This window comes from Hyperolius riggenbachi, chromosome 5 (genome assembly GCF_040937935.1).
Source record: "Hyperolius riggenbachi isolate aHypRig1 chromosome 5, aHypRig1.pri, whole genome shotgun sequence".
NCBI classification, from domain to species: domain Eukaryota; kingdom Metazoa; phylum Chordata; class Amphibia; order Anura; family Hyperoliidae; genus Hyperolius; species Hyperolius riggenbachi.
The window spans coordinates 281,805,784-281,827,760 of record NC_090650.1 but is presented as its reverse complement, the minus strand read 5'-3'; the positions used below and the strand labels follow the sequence as shown (position 1 = coordinate 281,827,760).

The following is a 21,977-nucleotide window of genomic DNA, read 5'->3' as shown; positions in this document are numbered from 1 at the left end:
GATAGTATTTTTTATCTACTTCTTGGTACCTTTTCAATTGCTAAGTGCTGAAAAAGTTGAAAGAGAAGATGAAAAACTATCTGCTAGGAGAAGTCAGTTGAGTAAGGGCCTGTTCATACTATGAGCGTTTGCGTATTTTTTTAAGCGCTGTCAATTTTAGAAATCTCCCTAAAAGCGCTTGTGCAATGATTTCCTATGATAGCGTTCACATATGAGCGGTTCGATTACGATCCGCTTCCAAAAGCACTGCCTGTACCATTTTCTGAGCGCTTTGGCTCAATGGAAGGTAAAGGGAAATCGCTAAGCGCTTAAAAAAGTGCTTTGTATAGCGATTTCCCAAACAGTTTTAAAAATACATACATTGTATTTATTCTTTTCCGGGTCAAAGAGTTCACTTCCTGACTAACGTCAGGAAGTGAAAATCTCAATCGCTCATCAAAAGCTTTTAGAAAACCACTTAGAGCCTGTTTCCACTACACGCAGATTGGATGCAGAATGGATGCAGAAAAACTGACTCCAATGAATGCCTATGGAAAAATCTGCATCAGGAAAATTGCGTTTAGTGGAAACAGGCCCATAGACATTCATTGGAGTTTTTCTGCAACCATTCTGCATCTAATCTGCGTGTAGTGGAAACAGGCCCTTACACAAAATCACCCAACGCTCAGAAAACATTGGGAATCGCTTGAAAAAATCACGTACAAAAACGCTCAGCGCTTGCGATTTATGATGTGAACAAAGCCTAAAGGGCAATTGGCCCATATGCTATGCATTTTTTCTTCTGAATCTTCTTTTAGGAGATAATTTTTTTATTTTATCTTTAAAATAATTTTCCAGCACTTTGCAATTGAAAAAGGGCCAACAAAAATACCGTCAAAATTATTTTGAGTATTTTCTTGCAAGCCTGCTTGTTATCAGCCCTGATAAAATCCCCGACTGAGTATTTAGTCTGGCTTTGCTCAGGAATCAGAGTCTGTCTTCTCTGATGTCTTTTCAAGCCCAAGCCTGCCCCCTTCTGGCTCTGCTTTCCTGTTCTGTATATTCACAGCATCACAGAGAGCTGTGATGAGATGGGAGGAGCTGCTAATGTAAAGGGTATATTAAAAAACGTTTTTTTTTTATCAATATTCGTTAGAGGTTTTTAGAAATGGTGATTTCATTTTGCGCAAAGCCCACAAAATATGCTTTTCTGATGAACTGTGTTTTGCATGGAGTTTTAGTGGTTGCTACGATACAAAAATGTCAGTTAAATATATCAAATAGGAGACACACACACAGTGATATATGAGAAGCGAAATGAAGTTTATTGTATTTACAGAAAGTGTGCAATAATTGATTAAACAAAATTAGGCAGGTGCATACATTTGGGCACCACAGAAAATAAATGAAATCAATATTTAGTAGATCCTCCTTTTGCAGAAATTACAGCCTCTAAACGCTTCCTGTAGGTTCCAATGAGAGTCTTCTGGTTGAAGGTATTTTGGACCATTCCTCTGTACAAAACATCTCTAGTTCATTCAGGTTTGATGGCTCCCGAGCATGGACAGCTCTCTTTAACTCACACCACAGATTTTCAATTATATTCAGGTCTGGGGACTGAGATGGTCATTCCAGAACATTGTACTTGTTCCTCTGCATGAATGCCTTAGTGGATTTTGAACAGTGTTTAGCGTTGTTGTCTTATTGAAAGATACAGCCCGGCACAGCTTCGGCTTTGTTACTGATTCCTAGACATTGGTCTCCAGAATCTGCTGATACTGAGTGGAATCCATGCATCCCTCAACTTTGACAAGATTCCCAATCCCTGCACTGGCCACACATCCCCACAACATGATGGAACCACCACCATATTTTACTGATGGTAGCAGGTGTTTTTCTTGGAATGCTGTGTTATTTTTCCTCCATGCATAACGCCCCTTGTTATGTTCAAATAACTCAATTTTAGTTTCATCAGCCCACAGCACCTTATTCCAAAATAAAGCTGGCTTGTCCAAATGTGCTTTAGCATACCTCAAACGGCTCTGTTTGTGCTGTGGGCGGAGAAAAGGCTTCCTCTGCATCACTCTCGCATACAGCATCTCCTTGTGTAAAGTGCGCCGAATGGTTGAAAGATGCAAAGTGACTCCATCTGCAGCAAGATGATGCTATAGGTCTTTGGTGCTGGTCTGTGGGTTGACTCTGACTGTTCTCACCATTCGTCACTTCTGTCTATCCAAGATTTTTCTTGGTCTGCCACTTTGAGCCTCAACTTGAACTGAGCCTGTGGTCTTCCATTTCCTCAATATGTTCCTAACTGTGGAAACAGACAGCTGAAATCTCTGAGACAGCTTTCTGTATCCTTCCGCTAAACCATAATGGTGAACAATCTTTGTTTTCAGGTCATTTGAGAGTTATTTTGAGACCCCATGTTGCTACTCTTCAGAGAAAATTAAAAAAGAGGAGAGAAACTTACAACTGACCCCCTTAAATACTCTTGCTCATAATTGCATTCACCCGTGTATGTAGGTCAGGGGTCACTGAGCTTACCAAGCCAATTTGAGTTCCAATAATTAGTTTTTGGAATAGTTTTGGAATCATTAAAATGTCAACAGTGCTTAAATTTATGCACCTGCCTAATTTTATTTAAATAATTATTGAGCACTTTCTGTAAATCCAATAAACTTACTTTTGCTTCTCAAATATCTGTGTGTGTCTCCTATATGATATATTTAACTAACATTTTTTTATTGTAACAACCAATGATTTATACAGGAAAATCATGACGATTAACAAGGTTGCACTGTGTGTATATACAGTGGGTTACAAAAGTATTCGGCCCCCTTGAAGTTTTCCACATTTTGTCACATTACTGCTACAAATATGAATCAATGTTATTGGAATTCCACGTGACAGACCAATACAAAGTGGTGTACACATGAGAAGTGGAACGAGAATCATTCATGATTCCAAACATTTTTTACAAATAAATAACTGCAAAGTGGTGTGTGCATAATTATTCGGCCCCCTTTGATCTGAGTGCAGTCAGTTGCCCATAGACATTGCCTGATGAGTGCTAATGACTAAATAGAGCACACCTGTGTGTAATCTAATGTCAGTACAAATACAGCTGCTCTGTGAGGGCCTCAGAGGTTGTCTAAGAGAATGTTGGGAGCAACAACACCATGAAGTCCAAAGAACACACCAGACAGGTCAGGGATCAAGTTATTGAGTAATTTAAAGCAGGATTAGGCTACAAAAAGATTTCCAAAGCCTTGAACATCCCACGGCGCACTGTTCAAGCGATCATTCAGAAATGGAAGGAGTATGACACAACTGTAAACTTACCAAGACAAGGCTATCCACCTAAACTCACAGGCCGAACAAGGAGAGCGCTGATCAGAAATGCAGTCAAGAGGCCCATGGTGACTCTGGACGAGCTGCAGAGATCCATAGGACAACTATTAGTCATGCACTGTACAAAGTTGGCCTTTATGGAAGAGTGGCAAGAAGAAAAGCATTGTTAACAGAAAGTATAAGAAGTCCCGTTTGCAGTTTGCCACAAGCCATGTGGGGGACACAGCAACCATGTGGAAGAAGGTGCTCTGGTCAGATGAGACCAAAATGGAACTTTTTGGCCAAAATGCAAAACGCTATGTGTGGCTGAAAACTAACACTGCACATCACTCTGAACACACCATCCCCACTGTCACATATGGTGGTGGCAGCATCATGCTCGGGGGGTGCATCTCTTCAGCAGGAACAGGGAAGCTGGTCAGAGTTGATGGGAAGATGGATGGAGACAAATACAGGGCAAACTTGGAAGAAAACCTCTTGGAGACTGCAAAAGACTTGAGACTGGGGCGGAGGTTCACCTTCCAGCAGGACAATGACCCTAAACATAAAGCCAGGGCAACAATGGAATGGTTTAAAACAAAACATATCTATGTGTTAGAATGGCCCAGTCAAAGTCCAGATCGAAATCCAATCGAGAATCTGTGGCAAGATCTAAAAAAACTGCTGTTCACAAATGCTGTCCATTTAATCTGACTGAGCTGGAGCTGTTTTGCTAAGAAGAGTGGGCAAGGATTTCAGTCTCTAGATGTGCAAAGCTGGTAGAGACATACCCTAAAAGACTGGCAGCTGTAATTGCAGCAAAAGGTGGTTCTACAAAGTATTGACTCAGGGGGCCGAATAATTATGCACACCCCACTTTGCAGTTATTTATTTGTAAAAAATGTTTGGAATGATGTATGATTTTCGATCCACTTCTCACATGTACACCACTTTGTATTGGTCTTTCACGTGGAATTCCAATAAAATTGATGCATGTTTGTGGCAGTAATGTGACAAAATGTGGAAAACTTCAAGGGGGCCGAATACTTTTGCAACCCACTGTACATATACTATGTACGTTTATACATGTATGTACATATATATATATACATACAGTGTATACATGTGTGTATATATATATATATATATATATATATACATATATATAAATAATTACAGAGGGGCTGCAGCACACAACAGGAAAACAGTGACAGGGGGTCCTGGTTATGCTTTAACGCGCTTAAGCTCACCAACTGCGCCAAAGTGTCCCCAATCTGGTGAGTAAATATATACATGTATATACAGCACAGACATATATATATATATATATATATATATATATACACACACACACAGTGGGATGCGAAAGTTTGGGCAACCTTGTTAATTGTCATGCGCGGGACCCAGGAAATGACAGAGCGCGGTGAATTTGGGCCAGCTCACTTTAGGTAAATGAAACTCAGCCCGATCTCAGCTTGGGAATACCACCAGGGTTAAAAGGCATTTTATTGACAAGGTGTGAACATTTAACTTAACCACTTGCCGACCGCGCACTCATACCGCGTGTCGGCAAAGTGGCAGCTGCAGGACCAGCGACGCAGTTCTGCGTCGCCGGCTGCAGGCTAATTAATCAGGAAGCAGCCGCTCACGGCGGGGGGGCTCCGTAAATAGCCTGCGGGCCGCCGATCGCGGCTCGCAGGCTAAATGTAAACACAAGCGGAAATAATCCGCTTTGTTTACATTCGTACAACGCTGCTAACAGTAGCAGCGTTGTACCAGATCAGCGATCCCCGGCCAATCAGCGGCCGGGGATCGCTGTCACATGACAGGCAGGAGCCTGTTAGAGGCTGCACAGGACAGATCCGTTCCTGTGCAGCCTCGGATCTCCGGGGAAGGGAGGGAGGAGAGGTGCCCCCCCCCGCAATACCCACGCAGGCAAGAGCGATCAGACCCCCCCAGCACATCATCCCCCTAGTGGGGAAAAAAGGGGGGCGATCTGGTCGCTCTGCCTGCACCCTGATCTGTGCTGGGGGCTGCACAGCCCACCCAGCACAGATCAGCTAAAACAGCGCTGGTCCTTAAGGGGGGGTAAAGGGTGGGTCCTCAAGTGGTTAAGAGAAAATTCAGAAGAAAGAGTGAATTGCATATGGGCCATTGGGCTCGATTTATGAAGCTAAGCTGCTACAGCAGCACGAGCTCCATGACAGTTCACTAGCGCGGCCGCTACTATGTTAATTCACATAGTTACTATGTAGTAACTTTTAAGCCACATCAAGCAAAAAAATACTCTAATAATTTTCATGGTACTGTTTTACCTACTTTTTGGTAGGTTTTCAATTGGAGATTGCTGAAAAATTATTTTAAAAATGGAAGATGAAAAATTATCTCCTAAGAGAAAACTTTGGACACAAGGGCCCATATGCAATTAATTTTTTCACCTGATTTTTTTCTCCTAGGTGATGTTTTCAAAATTGTCAATAAAATACATTTAAAACCACCAGCAAGAAAGAGAATACTCAAAATTATTTTGATAGTACTTTTTCACCAACCTTTGTTTACTTTTCCAGTTGCAAAGTGCTGAAAAATTATTTTAAATAGAAAATTAAAAATTCCCTCCTAGGAGAAAATGCAGGAGAAAAGGTTAATTGCATCTGGCCCAAAGTGAATTGAATAAGCACTGTTGTATCTCCAACTAAATACCGCCATCAGAAATTTTGGGGCCCCTCACACATCATCAGGCCTGGGCCCACCTCCCTGGGCCCACTCACTGGTTGCTGTGCCCGCCCACTAGCCACCCCACCCCTGTGTCCGTGCGCGAAGTGCACTGAGGCAAAAAATGTGCATGACTCCGACGCTGAAGAAAGTGGCATGCACAGCGTGATGCTGCAAAAAGTGGGTGTGACCATGGCATGTTGTGGGTGGAGCCAAATACTAGCAAAATACAGGTAGTCCCCGGTTAACAAATGAGATAGGGACTTGTAGGTCCGTTCTTATCCTTTATCCGTTCTCTTTTGTCCCCCTCTTTTTTTCCTGGGCCTCTCTTGTCCCCCTCTGTCTCACCTCAGTTTGTGCCTTTTTTGTGTCCCTCTGTGTGACCTCATGTTCCTGCCTATGGCCCAGTATAGGTAGCCTGTAGCCAGATATAGGTGGTGCCCCAGTATAGAAAGTCCGCTGTAGTGGGCTCAATCATCTGCTCCCTACGTTCAAGCGCTAATGTCACTCTTCTCTCAGTGCTGGAAGGCAGTGTGCTGGTTAGTGAGCCACAGGCCCGCAGCCAGCACATGCGGCCCTTCCAGCATTTTGGGGGGGGGGCAGGGCCCCCAGAAACTCTGGGCCCCTCACTGCAGTGTCAGTTGTCCCCCCCCCCCCCCCCCGATGGCTGGCCTGCTCCTAATATTGGTCCGTCTATTAACTGATATGATACTCAAGAAGTACCAAGTTATTCTTTAAAGTTTTATTGTACTGCTCCCAAAGATGCAGACGGTTAAGGATTAGATTGCAAATGGCATCTTTAATGATTTACAGTTGATTCAGATGCGGCATGAAGAAGATAGCTGAGAAATGACACCAATAAATCTTGTTTAACATTATTTTATTTCTATTGCAGAAGAGTACAATAATTACAGCATGAAATAGTAGATAAGCAAAACCCATTTGTACTTAGATAAGAGGAAGGGGTTAGTTCAAGGTCAGTTTTTGTTTTTTAATTATCCTGGATGAGATATGGAAGAGGAAGAAAGGAAAAAAATTACAAGTGGTCTTCCACAGTTCCGCCAGTCAGAGTGATTGACGCTAGTATACTGTCTGCTACTAAATGTACTAATATACTTTGTACATTACTAAATGACATTATGTCAGTTGTGATCTTTAACACAAGGATGCAACAGGATAAAGGAAAAGATAGCCATAATAGCTCAGGGGAGATCTTAAGATTAGAGTGTAAAGTCCAGTAACTGGAGACAAGGATTGCAGAGCTTCACAAATCCTCCATGAAACTGATAGCTGACTGTATCTTATATCATTTGCCTGTTCAGCTGATACGCTCTAGGAGGAATGGAGGAGCCCAGAGCACCTTGGTACTGTGAATTTTTAGACTTCTACCTAGTTACAGGTGTTTCAGATGATAGTGCAGGCATGAAGGGGGCTGTTCTAACTGTAACTTTGAAGACATTTTATTTACCTTTATCTAATAATTGTTTCATATTTTGGATAGTGGGGAACAGAGAGCAAACACTCTCCTGCGTATCACGGCTTTAGACGTCAAACATTTAAAGGATGGAACCAATTTCTTGCGGGACAAGGAAAGTGGAAGCAATTTTATTATTTACAAGAATGGAGATGTGCTACGGGCCTGTAAGAATGTGTGTAAACACCAAGGAGGAACCTTCATCAAGGATATTGAGGACTTGGATAGAAGGTAAATCCTATTTTATTCCTCATTTATTATACAACAGCTTTATGTTGCATCTGTTACTAGCACTATTTGCTAGGCATATCTTTTAAGCCTGGTACATACAATTTCAATTGGCCAATAATCGGTCAAATTTACTGCTTCCATGTAGTATGAGAGCTTACCTACACAATCTCTTCATACATAGTATTCAAAATCTGTTAGCTCTTATACTACTTGGAGGTGGTAAAATTGGTCAGTGATTGACCAGTCAAAATTGGATGTGTATATGCACCTTTATTGTCGTTATTTATTCAGGGAGGGGGGGGGTCTTATGATGAGCTCAGGGGTTACCTGAACTTCTCACAGTTAGTCCATTCATGTAAGTTTTGAAATGATAAACTATTTATAAACATAGCTGATTGGGTACTTCCAGTTATTTAAAAGCATAAGTGTATGTTTGAATAACCATTAATCGACAATTAATTTGTGCTCCTAACAAATATGCATGTGTTAAGGGGTTATTAAGGGATGAAGTAACCCACAACAGTGGATACTTGGCAAACACTGGCTTTTATAAGGTGGTGCGTGCTGTAATATTTTAGTTTTTTTGGTTGTTGAATATAAAAAGCTTGTATTGTACAACTAATAGCAAAAGTCTAAAGGAAATGGAGGCAAAAAGGTGCTGGAACACCAAAGCACATAGCACCACATACTGAGTCACTCATTGGGGGAAGGGGTTTGATCACTCAAGAAACTACAATACTACAATACTGATAGTTATTTCTTCATATGCATGGCAAAGTGTAGTCCAAAAATGTAATGCTGGAATACATTACATGCCCATGAAGAAATAAAAATCAGCATTGCAACTTTATGAGTGTGCTCAGAGCCGGGACAAGGTCCTTCTCTCGCCTCTGCCACAGCCCAGTCCTGAGTGAGTGCACTTATTTTAATAAGCCAAATCATTCCTCTAGGTACTCAAGTACTGCCGTTGACCTTATCTAAAGGTACCCATACATCTAGAGCCCGATTTAACACGAAAGTAACATGCGCGACAACGTGCGGCCACCGGAAGTCATGTAATTCATTGGTAACGCAGATATGTGAAATTTTTTTGCCCTGTGGTGGGCATTCGTGGAAGCAGATTTTTTTCAATACACTTCCGCGCAATTCTTATTACAGCCACAAGAAGTGAGCGCTAGAGAGCATCACTTACTGCTTGGCCTGCAGCATGAATGGAGATTACCGCGCATTGCCGCAATACTCTCCAAAAGCTTTTTGTGGCATTGCAGTGCGGTGCAATCATGCCATCGCACCACAACAAACCCGCCGGTTTCCAGTGTGAAACCGACCTTAGGGATGCTCAGTTCTCAGCTTATTTTGTTTTATTAAAACTGCTAAATTCCTGGAACTACTGAAATCTTATAGATGCAGCTTTACCTGTAAGAATATTATGATTGTATAGTTTGATAGAGGGTGTTCAGTTTTTTTGTTTATTGATATTATTTGCTTGCTTATTTTTGATTTACTTATTTTATTAAAAGGACACTGAAGTGAGAGGAATATGGAAGATGCCATCTACATTCTCTTTTAAACAATGCCAGTTGCTTGACTTTTGTCCTGATGCTCTGTCTATAATACTTGGAAGTCACTGGCCCAGAATGAGCAAGATGCTCTGACTCTGGTCTGACTCCATTGGCTGCATGCTTGTTGCAATTGTGTGACTCAAAAACAACTAAAGCCAATAAAGCCAACAACTAAAGTCAAAAAAGCTCAGCAGGACATACTTGCATTGGCATTATTTATACAGGATTGAAGATTATTATTTATTGTATTTATAAAGCGCCAACATATTACGCAGCGTTGCACAATAGATAAATAGGTTAACATACAAGGTAGAAAATACAGGAAACTCACAATAAAACAAGATCATGCAAATGATTTGATAACAATACAGTGTCATAGGTCAAAATAGAGACTGTTCTAGTCCACAAGAGGGTGACAGACTGTAAGATTGCATAATCAAACACTAGGGAGGAGGGCCCTGCCCGAGGCTTACAATCTAAAGGGTGGGGGGGGAGACAATAGGTGCATCTTTTGAGAGGGTGTCTAACAGAACATATTATGGTGCTGATGGCAGCCTCCTTATTCCTGTAATCTCATTCAGTATTTTAGATGCCCTCCTGATGCCTTAAAGAGAACATGAACTGAAAATTAAAATTCAAAATAAACATACACACGTTATAGTTACCTCCTGTGTAGTCTACTCCTCAATCTCTTTCTCCTCTCCAGCATCCTGTTTGCCACTGTGATCAATGAAATTCTCTGTCTTCCATCTTGAAAATAACCATTACCCCATAACAGCTTCCTGGTCAGCACACTGTTAAACTGTAATATCGCCCACTTGAGCCATAGGGAAACATGGACATTACCTTGCACATTCAGGTGTAACTGACAGCTGCTGATATATAACTGACAGCAACTGGTACATTTCAGTTCTGACAAAATATTGTCAGAACTGGAAGGGATCATTGTCAGAAGAAAACGGTGAGCTTCTGAGAGGAACTGACAGTGAGGTTAGTATGTAATGTTCATTTGCAGCTATGTCATGTGTTTATTTTAAATAATTTTACTCAGTTCAGGTTGCCTTTAAAGGACACCTGAGGTGACGTGACATGATAAGATAGACATGTGTATCCAACATTAAGATCGATTATATTTTCTGTTCCAATTGACCATAGAATCATTTGGCATTGATTTTCGCCACACACTGTGTAGTTTTCTGTACAGTTCAATCATAAAAATTGTGTCGAAAGATCACATCTGATAAAAAAAATGGTATCATTAATGGGCACCTTTACTCTAGCCCGCCCCAACATAAAGCCCAAATTTACGCTTTACTCTAAACTCCCCCTTTAATGTAAACCCCTTTCTCAATGTTAACACCTACTGATCCCCCTAAATTACAGGCCTAATTCTAATCTCTAAACCTTAAAGGGACACTTGAAGTGGTCTGAAACTCTGACATAACATTCAATAAAAATGTGTTTTCCTATTTTGTATTACTCATACAGTTATCATATTTACTTTTGTGCACCAGTAATATTGTCTGTCTACAAATTACAAGTTTCCAAAGTGTAGTTTATCTTACCCTGAAAGTTGTCATTGCATTTTATTCTTTTTCTATTATAACTGCTTTTTATTATATATTAAAATCTTCTAATGAGCTGTTCTGAACTCTGTGTGCGCCTGAAGCAGAGACAGTTTCTCAAAGTGTGTTTGTTTACATTCCAGTGTTGATACATTTGTGTTTAACAAGTAAAAAAGATACTGTTATCTCCAGTTTGGATGCGGATTTGAAGCTGTATAGCAGGACAAAGTGCTTTGTTTAACCATTTCAATGATGTTCTGCTAGAATTTTTTTCTGGGATAGTAACTTTCAAGCTGTAAGGAATCTTTTAGAGCTGAGTAGAAATGCTGGCTTTCAGACCGCGTTAAGTCAGGAGAATCAGTTTTACTTGCCTGGGGCTTCTACCAGCCGCCTGCAACCGTCCCGTGCCCTCGCAGTCACTCACGGGGCCTACAGTCCCCCGCCGCCAGCTAGTTTTGTTTTCGCTGACAGGCACTGACAGGAAGCCGGCGGGCTTTCTGCGCCTGCGCAGACTATCTGGCAGCGGGGGACTGGAGGCTCCATGAGTGACTTGGATGGCACAGGATGGCTGGAGGGGGCTGCTAGAAGCCCCAGGAAAGTAAAACTGATTTTTTATTCCTGGCTTAAAGAGACACTGAAGCGAAAAAAAAATGATGATATTATGATTTGTGTGTGTAGTACAGCTAAGAAAAAAAACATTAAGATCAGATACATCAGTCTAATTGTTTCCAGTACAGGAAGAGTTGAGAAACTCCAGTTGTTATCTCTATGCAAAAAAGCTATTAAGCTCTCCGACTAACTTAGTCGTGGAGAGGGCTGTTATCTGACTTTTATTATCTCAACTGTAATTGAACTGTTTACTTTTCCTCTGCTAGAGGAGAGTTCATTACTTCACAGACTGCTCTGAAAGACTCATTTTGAATGCTGAGTGTTGTGTAATCTGCACATATTATAGAGTGATACAATGTTAGAAAAAACACTATATACCTGAAAATAAAAATATGAGAATATTTTCTTTGCTGCTAATCTTCTAGTAATTATTTATAGTACACAACCAATTCATTATATCATTTTTTTTTTCGCTTCAGTGTCCCTTTAAGGGCCCTTTTCAACTACCAGCATTTTGGGATCCAATCTTGATCGCTAGCAGATCACAAAACTGTAGGAATAGTAACAACGAATAAAATCCGTGACAACCGTTTCCATTAGTGCAATCTGTTTGCGGCGAGATTTTTCCCCCAGGTGCACGTCCTGCTACGTATTATGTGCAATTCAGAAAAATTGCAGAGCAATTGCACTGCTATGCAATTTTCCCTGCGATTCAGCAATTGCAAGCTGTTTTTTTTTCCAGCTGCAATTCGCAAACATAAAATGCAATGCAAACATGCCGTGCACCCGACAGATCGCAGTCTGATCTCGGCGGAATTGCAGTGGTGGAATTTGGAAAGGAACATGATCCCAGTGCAAATGTATTTCCAAGTAGAAAAGAGCCCCAAGTGTTAAATCTAACCTTCCCCCTAACCTATCCTCTAACACTAACCCTCTTAAAATAACCCCATCCCTAACCTCTAACTATAATTGATACTCATCTTCCATCATCTTCCTTGTCAGGATTTGGATTTAAAGGGTACCTAAAGTGAGAGGTATATGGAGGCTGCCTTATTTATTTCCTTTTAGGGCCCGTTTCCACTAGTGACGCACGCGTCTGCAAGGCGTGCGGTGTCACTTCCTGCTGTGCGGATACTGAGACGAATCCCATCAGCTGTGCCATGCACGGCTCTGGGATTTGCAGCCTCCCGCATCATTTTGGATGGTAATGTTGGCCGAATCGCTAGTGGAAGCGATTCGGCCGGTGGCGCCATTATACACTATGGCAGAGTTTCCCCGTGCGATTTGCCTGCAGGGAAACTCTGTGGATTCAGCGCGGTAACCACGCCAGTGGAAACGGGCCCTTAAGCAATATTAGTTGCCTGGCTATCCTGCTGATCCTCTTCCTCTAATCCTTTTAGCCATAGACCCTGAACAAGCAAGCAACAGATCAGGTGTTTCTGACAGTATTGTCAGATCTGACAAGATTAGCTGCATGCTTGTTCGGGTGTGATTTAGAAACTACTGCAGCCAAATAGACCAGCAGGACTGCCAGGCAACTGGTATTGTTTAAAAGGAAGTAAATATGGCAGCCTCCCTATACTTCTCGCTTCAGGTTCCCTTTAAACACTTAGTGGAAACAGGCCCATAGGCATTCATTGGAGTTTGTGTGTATCCAGAATCTGCGTGTAGTGGAAACAGGCTCTAAATAGCCACATCCAGAAATCTGCAGCCAGAAAAACTGATGCAGAACTGATGCAGAACCAGTGGAAATAATAGACCCTATGCCTAAGTCTCTTATCTTGTTCTCTAAAGAAAAATTATTGATTTGGTTAAAAAAAAAATTATGGCAGGAGAAAAACATATTGAATTAACAGAATTGGCATTGATGTTATGTTTAATATGCCTATAAAATCAATGTATGTGAACTAAGTTGTGCTGCGTTTATGTTTGTTTTAGGATTGTTCGCTGTACCAAACACAACTGGAAACTGGATGTGAGCACCATGAAATATGTCAACCCACCTGACAGCTTCTGTCAGGATGAATTAGGTAAGCAAATAACAACATTGCTCCATCTTCAGATTTTTAAGGATTTAAAGTACACCTGAAGTGAGCGTTATATAGAGACTGCCATAGTTTGTTCCTGTTAAAGGGACCCTGAGCGCAAGCTCAAACGTAATGGACTTACCTGGGGCTTCCTCCAGCCCACCGCAGCCCGTGAGGTCCCCCGGCATCCTCCTGGCTCCTCTCCCGGTCCCGCTGGCGGCTCCGTTAATCGCCTGAAGTTGCCCGTGCACATCCTTGTCATGCACGCTATGTGTCATCACACCGGCCGCTGTGAGAGTCCTGCATATGCGCGATTCAGTCTTAGGGAACTGTGTGATGACGCGCAGAGTGCTCAGCAGGGAGCCATGGGCGACTTCAGTGCAAAGTTGCTGATTAACGGAGCCGACAGCAGGACTGGGAGAGGAGCCAGGAGGACGCTGAGGGACCTTGCGGGCTAAACAGGGGGGCTGGAAGAGACCCCAGGTAAGTCCATATTGCGTTTTTAGTGTGAGCTCAGAGTCCCTTTAAACAATATTAAGTTGCCTGGCAGTCCTACTAATTTATTTGTCTGCAGTAGTGTGTGAATCACACACCCGGAACAAGCATGTGGCTAATCCAGTCAGATACCTCTCTGATCTACATTCTTGTTCAGGGTCTATGAGCAAAAATATTAGAGACAGAGGATCTTAATGACTGCCAGACAACTGGTATTGTTCAAAAGGAAATTTAATATCCCAGTCTCCATATCCCTCTCAGTTCAGGTGTCCTTAAGGCCTCTTGCACACTGCACGCGATTCCGATTCAGATTCCGCTTTTTAATCAGTTTTTACATCCGATTCAGATTCTGATTTGCAGTTTGCTCCTTGCACACTGCAGATCGGAATCTGAATCGGATGTAAAAACTGATTAAAAAGCGGAATCGGAATCGGAATCGCGTGCAGTGTGCAAGAGGCCTTGACTGGTTTCACACTTGTGTGGTGATCCCAAGCGATCCCGTTGCTTATATGACCCTACGGCAGAGTGTGCTGACAGGGTCATATGCATAGACCCGCCCTCCTTCTGCCCAGTTCAGTGATATACTCCCTGCTGGACAAAAAGTATGCTACTGGTATTCCCGTTAGTCCGCGCCGCACCGTGCTCTGTCGTTCATAATTACTGACTTGCATTACTGCATAATCCGTGTGGTAGGCACGGATCATGCAGTAGCCCAATGGGTGACTCTGTGATGGGATTGCGGCGATTTGACTACTTTTGGCACAGTGCGAAACATAAGTATGAAAGTCTCCATAGACCTTCATTGCACTTGCAATAAGGGAGCGTACCGCATGGCAATGTAGTGTAGGATGTGTGAAAGGGCCCTAAGCACATAAGTGTGAAGGAGGGCATGAACACAAAAGATTTTCAGCTGGATGAGGGGACCATTCTTGACTACTGCACCAACAGGAACCTTAGCTTTAGGGTCTGTGCTTGCAAGAAAAAGAAGTGCATTCAAAGGCTTTGATCCAGCAAAAAGTGCATAAGTACTGCAGCTCCGCCTGGCCCATACGTCATACACTCTGATGAAGTCCGCGGTGGGCGGACGCAACGCGTCAGTGGGCGGGGCATAACCCGTGATGTGATCTGTGCGCTCCCAAAACTTGAAGCTCCCAGCTGGAAGGACCTTCGCTATCGGATCAGCACGCCACTACTCCCCGCTGCGGACGCGCGGCTGGGTAGAGAAGTGGACAGGTGAACACCCTGCTAGTACAGAAATCCGGGGAACTGGACCGGAACCGCTCAGGACTGGTGAGATGCTGGCCCGATCGATATAGCAAGGTGAAGTGACTGTTCCTGTGCTTGAGAGTCCTTGCTAAGCTGGAGGAATGGGCTTCTGTTACAGCCTGGCTGCCTGTCTCCCCGCTCTGAGTTATGTCGGATTGGTGCCGGTGCCAGTGTGGATGGGATGAGTGTGGCTTGCTAGGCTGTATGAGTGAGGAGCGCAGGTCCTTCGTTTTAATTGTTTTTAGGGCGGCTTTTGCTAATTACTTTTGTATTTGTGGTAAATAAAGGCTTATTTATAAAGAGCATTCCCTGGGTGGACACAAAATTATTAATTTGATGAAAGGGCCCTAAGCACATAAGTGTGAAGGAGGGCATGAACACAAAAGATTTTCAGCTGGATGAGGGGACCATTCTTGACTACTGCACCAACAGGAACCTTAGCTTTAGGGTCTGTGCTTGCAAGAAAAAGAAGTGCATTCAAAGTGGGAAAGCACAGAATGGAAACAGGGAATTTGGGCACTCGATAGCGGCAGAAGTTTGGACGTCGCCACAGGTGCCCATTGAAATATCAGTAAATGGAAATTTGGGCACCTGCGTATTTTTCATTACAGGCGGCCCTGCTGCTTGATATTTATTGGTTGCCCAAATTTTCCACCATTGCTACAGTTTCAATGGGCACCAAACTTCTTCTATTTTGTCTAATGCATAACAGGTTCACCACAGGAACAACAGGAAATACTGCGTGTATCAAAGAAGGGCGCCTGGAAAAAAGGGCGCGGGGTATACCCGAAATTGTCAGTTTTAATGCAAAACCATATTTTTCGTTTAAGAGGTTGTAAACGAAAATGTAGTGCTAAATAGGTTAAATAAACGTAAATGAAATGGCAAAATACCGTCTATAACAACAAACGAATACTGAAAAGAAACGTCAAATAGCGTCTATAACAAAAACGATATTTACACTTGTATTAGGCATAGCAATGCAATGGTAGATTTTACAGATATTTTACTGCAATTATACCTAACTGTAGGCCCACACAGATCTCTCCCTATCCCTATCCCTAACCCCTCTTTGTTTAAAGAGAACCCGAGGTGGGAATTTATTATGCTAATGGGGCACAGAGGCTGGCTGTGCACACTAACACCAGCCTCTCTTGCCCCATGGTGTGCCTCAAAGACCCCCCTGCGCGCCGCTATACCCCCGCAGTGCTGGCGACATGCAGCGTGTCGCCAGCACAATGTTTACCTAAGCGCTGTCTGTCAGCGCCGCTCCCCCGCCTCCTCCGCATCGGGGCTCCCCGCCCGTGTCCCTTCCCTCCTGCTGATAGGAGGGAAGTGACGCGGGCGGGTAGCGCTGCGTGTCGCCAGCACTGCGGGGGCTATAGCGGCGCGCAGGGGGGACACATGGAGGCACACCAGGGGGCAACGGAGGCTGGTCTTAGTGTGCACAGCCAGCCTCTGTGCCCCAGTAACATAATTAAATCCCACCTTGGGTTCTCTTTAACCTTCCTGGCGGTAAGCCCGAGCTGAGCTCGGGCTATGCCGCGCAGGAGGATTACTCAGGCCCTGCTGGGCCGATTCGCATAATTTATTTTTTGGTACACGCAGCTAGCACTTTGCTAGCTGCGTGTACTGCCCGATCGCTGCCGCCACCCGCCGATTAGCCGCCGATCCCCGTGCCGCACCGCCGCCCCCCCAGACCCCGTGCGCTGCCTGGCCAATCAGTGCCAGGCAGCGCTAAGGGGTGGATCGGGACTCCCTTAGACGTCACGACGTCCATGACGTCAATGACGTCATCCCGCCCCGTCGCCATGGCGACGGGGAAAGCCCTTCAGGAAATCCCGTTCTTTGAACGGGATTTCCTGATCAAAGATCGCCGGAGGCGATCGAAGCGGGCGGGGGGATGCCGCTGTACAGCGGCTATCATGTAGCGAGCCCTAGGCTCGCTACATGATTTTAAAAAATAAATTTAAAAAACAGTGCTGCGCTACCCCCTGGCGGATTCTAATAGACCGCCAGGAGGGTTAAATATACATAATTTAATAAATTGTATATATTACATATATTGTGCTGTAACTATACCTAACCTTACTCTTACACAGAGCCTCCCTGTACCTATCCCTAACCCCCCCTGGTGGTGCCTAACCACCCCCCTGGTGGTGCCTAACCCTAACCACCCCCCTGGTGGTGCCTAACCCTAAGACCCCCTGGTGGTGCCTAACCCTAAGACCCCCTCTGGTGGTGCCTAACCCTAACCACCCCCCTGGTGGTGCCTAACCCTAACCACCCCCCTGGTGGTGGCTAAACCTAACCACCCCTGGTGGTGCCTAAACCTAAGCACCCCCCTAGTGGTGCCTAAGCCTAAATCTACCCTGGTGATGCCTAACCCTAACCATCCCCCTGGTGGTCTATATTGCACTGTAACTATACCTAACCCTCCCTGTACCTAACCCTAACCCCTAGACCCCCCTGGTGGTGCCTAACCCTAACCACCCCCTGGTGGTGCCTAACCCTAACCACCCCCTGGTTGTGTATATTATACTGTAACTATACCTAACCCTTCCTGTACCTATCCCTAACCCCTAGACCCCTCTGGTAATGCCTAAACCTAACCATCCCCACTGCACAAACACCCTAAACACATATAAACAATAATATATTTAATCCTTAAAATACTTCTCTACAAATAACATGAATAAAATAATTTATATATTTGTAATACAATAAATAGCCTTAACATAGCCTTAAAATCACGTATACATTAATATTATAAATAGAGAAAAACACATATAAACAATAATATATTTAATCCTTAAAGGGAACCTTAACTGAACGGGGGTAAAGAGTTTCAATTACCTGGGGCTATTACCAGCCCCCTGCAACAGTCCTGTGCCCTCGGAGCCGCTCTGGAATCCTCCGGTCCCCCGCTGTCACTTAGTTTCGTTTTTGACGTCTCACCAGTCGGCCGGCCGGCATTATTGGACGCATTCCCGAGCGGCAACGCGTACAAAAATACACGTTGCCGCATATCTACGTGTGCGGAATGTGGCAATGCGTATTTTTGTACATGTTGTGGTCCGCAACAGCGATAATTGCAGTAGGGAATGCATCCAATAATACGCATGGCGGCCGGCCGACTGGTGAGTCATCGAAAACGAAACTAAGTGACAGCGGGGGACCGAAGGATTCCAGAGCGGCTCCGAGGGCACAGGACTGCTGCAGGGGGCTGGTAATAGCCCCAGGTAAGTGAAACTCTTTACCCCCGTTCAGTTAAGGTTCCCTTTAAAATACTTCTCTACAAATAACATGAATAAAATAATTTATATATTTGTAAAAGAATAAATAGCCTTAAAATAGCCTTAAAATCACATTAATATTATAAATAGAGAAAAGTATATATAAATATATACAATACAATAGATAGCCTTACAATCACGTACGCATTAGAAATCTTAAAATAACAGTAATATTAAAAGCGATATTTTAGTAACTATAATCAACGCATTATAAATGTAAAAACAAAGTTAATACCAAAAGCGATGTATTTCTAATACAATAAGGTTGAAAACGGTATTTAACCTATATTGGTTCCTGGACTTAGAAACTACGTCCAGGAACCATGCGGCCGATCGCGCGCGTGCACGCATGCTCCCGGCCCGCGGTTCGTTAGCCAGGCAATCAGTGTATCGGGCTATGGTGCCCGATCACTGATTCCTCTCCCCCGCTGAAAAAGCGACAGCTTCTCTTGGAAGCTTCGCTTTTTCTGGCTGTATCGTACCCCATACGTCGCTCTAAGCGTGTGTTACGCTTAGAGTGACGTCATGTAAACAAACTCATGGCCGCCATCTTGTGGCCAAAAAGTAAAACTACAACTAAAAGTAAAAAAAATAAAATTCAAACACACATTTACATTATAAATCACATGTTTACATCCCACCCTCCCAAAACTACCCAAATGAAATGTTTAATATAAAAAAAAAAAAACATTACAATAAAAAAAAACATGTAAATATTTACATAAGGGTCTAAACTTTTTAAATATCAATGTAAAGATGAAATACTTCTATTTTTTTTTTATTTTAAACTTGTAAATAGTGATAGATGCAAAACGGAAAAAAATGCACCTTTATTTCCAAATAAAATATTGTCGCCATACATTGTGATAGGGACATAATTTTAACGGTGTAATAACCGGGACATATGGGCAAATACAATACGTGAGTTTTAATTATGGAGGCATGTATTATTTTAAAACTATAATGGCTGAAAACTGAGAAATAATGCATTTTTTCCGTTTTTTTCTTATTCTTCCTGTTAAAATACATTTACAGTAAACTGGCTCTTAGCAAAATGTATCCCCCAAAGAAAGCCTAATTGGTGGTGGAAAAAACAAGATATAGATCAGTTCATTGTGATAAGTAGTGATAAAGTTATATGCTTATGAATGGGAGGTGAACATTTCTCAAGTGAAAACGACGGAACGCGAATGGGTTAAGCATTATACATATGAAAACAAATTTTTAAATGATCAAAGAAGTGTAAACGAAAATTTAGTTGTTATACTTTTGTAAGCGAAATTTTAAAACAAAAAAATAAATTAAAACTGATATAAGCGAAATTTAAAAACGAGAAAATAAGTATAACACAAACTGAAAACAAACTTGTAAACGATATTTGTTATAAACCTTTTTCTGTAAACGAAAACTTTTGTTAACACGATCCCTGTAACCGCTATTTCTCGGGCGCCCTTTTTTCCTGTCGGGCGCCGAATTGCCGATATTTTGCATTGCAGTCTATGGCGGCGCCCTTTTTGTCCACTATCCCTGTGCGCCCTTTTTTACTAGCACCGGAAATACTGTCTCATAATGAATGTGACACCTCTAACTAATCTCATGTCAGGGTATTTTATTTTTTGTTAGAAGAACCTCAACTGCCTCTACTTACAGGCTTCTAGGGTTTTTTTTCTAGATTTTTAGTTTATTTATTTTAGGAGGAAAATGCCAAAAGGACCTTTTTTTCCCAGTTGCTAAAAAACATCCTTTTAACGCTCTGCCAAATCACTCATATAGAAATAAAAGATGTTTTTCTGGAAGAACGATGCATGTCTTGTATAATTTTCTAAAATGACCAAGAAACCCCCGAATCTCAAAAGAATCACGCACTCAGCACTCACACCACAACTACCACATTAAGCCGTCGCCCACACTAAGCCACTGCCCACAATGGTGCTGCCCCCACTAAGCCATTGCCCACACGAATCTGCCACCTAAAATTGCCCCCCCACACTACGCCACTGCCAACAGGTGCATCCTTATGTACTTAAGTTTGCACTGAGACACCTGCAGCTGCATGCACATACCACAACCGCAACACTAAGCCACCGCCCACAACTGTGCCGCCAACATTAAACTGCTGCTGCATTAAGCTGCCGCCCACACTAAACCACTGCTCACAACTGCGCCACCCACACTGAGCTGCCACCAACAGGTGCCAACAGGTCTTGGTCCATGCATATTTACAATCTTTGGTTAGTATATGGGATACTATATAGACATTTCCTTAACCACCCTGGCGTTCTGATTAAATCGCCAGGGTGGCTGCGGGAGGGTTTTTTTTAAATAAAAAAAAAACTATTTCATGCAGCCAACTGAAAGTTGGCTGCATGAAAGCCCACTAGAGGGCGCTCCGGAGGCGATCTTCCGATCGCCTCCGGCGCCCAGAATAAACAAGGAAGGCCGCAATGAGCGGCCTTCCTTGTTTCGCTTATATCATCGCCATAGCGACGAGCGGAGTGACGTCATCGACGTCAGCCGACGTCCTGACGTCAGCCGCCTCCGATCCAGCCCTTAGCGCTGGCCGGAACTTTTTGTTCCGGCTACGCTGGGCTCAGGCGGCTAGGGGGGCCCTCTTTCGCCGCTGCTCGCGGCGAATCGCCGCAGAGCGGCGGCGATCAGGCAGCACACGCGGCTGGCAAAGTGCCGGCTGCGTGTGCTGCTTTTTATTTCATCAAAATCGGCCCAGCAGGGCCTGAGCGGCAGCCGCTGGCGGTGTTGGACGAGCTGAGCTCGTCCAGACCGCTCAGCTGGTTAACAATATTGCTTGGGTATGAGTAAAGTCAGATTTTTTGATAAAGGGTTATGGAGGGGGTTAATAGCCCAAACTATATGCTACCAATTTACAATGTTTTACTTATGGGGTAGTCCTAAAAATGAACCAGTGAGATTCCTAAACAGTGTTAGCAGGATTTTGAGACCTCACTAAACTGTAAATTGAATGACTTGCGTCCTTCCCATTTTCCTTTCTTTTCACAGTGTTCTCATACCTTCCAACTTTTTGAGATAATAAAGAGGAACACTTAAGCCATGCCCTTGCCACACCTCTAGTCACACATAGAGATGTCGCGAACCTCCGATTTTCGGTTCGCGAACCGGGTTCGCGAACTTCCGCGGAAGGTTCGGTTCGCGGAAAAGTTCTCGAACCGCAATAGACTTCAATGGGGATGCGAACTTTCAAAAATAGAAAAAATTATGCTGGCCACAAAAGTGATGGAAAAGATGTTTCAAGGGGTCTAACACCTAGAGGGGGGCATGGCGGAGTGGGATACATGCCCAAAGTCCCGGGGAAAAATCTGGATTTGACGCAAAACAGCATTTTAAGGGCAGAAATCACATTGAATGCTAAATTGCAGGCCTAAAGTGCTTTAAAACGTCTTGCATGGGTATAC

The 21,977-nt window shown here is 43.3% G+C and overlaps 1 protein-coding gene across 1 annotated transcript in view; it reads left to right on the top strand.

The window, feature by feature from the left end:
• LOC137518761 (cytidine monophosphate-N-acetylneuraminic acid hydroxylase-like) overlaps positions 1-21,977 on the top strand; it is a 285,541-nt gene that overhangs the window by 100,030 nt on the left and 163,534 nt on the right. The window contains exons 2-3 of the mRNA XM_068236998.1: positions 7,526-7,729; positions 13,404-13,495. Coding sequence (XP_068093099.1) covers positions 7,526-7,729; positions 13,404-13,495 — 296 coding nt within the window. The remainder of the gene's footprint in view (positions 1-7,525; positions 7,730-13,403; positions 13,496-21,977) is intronic.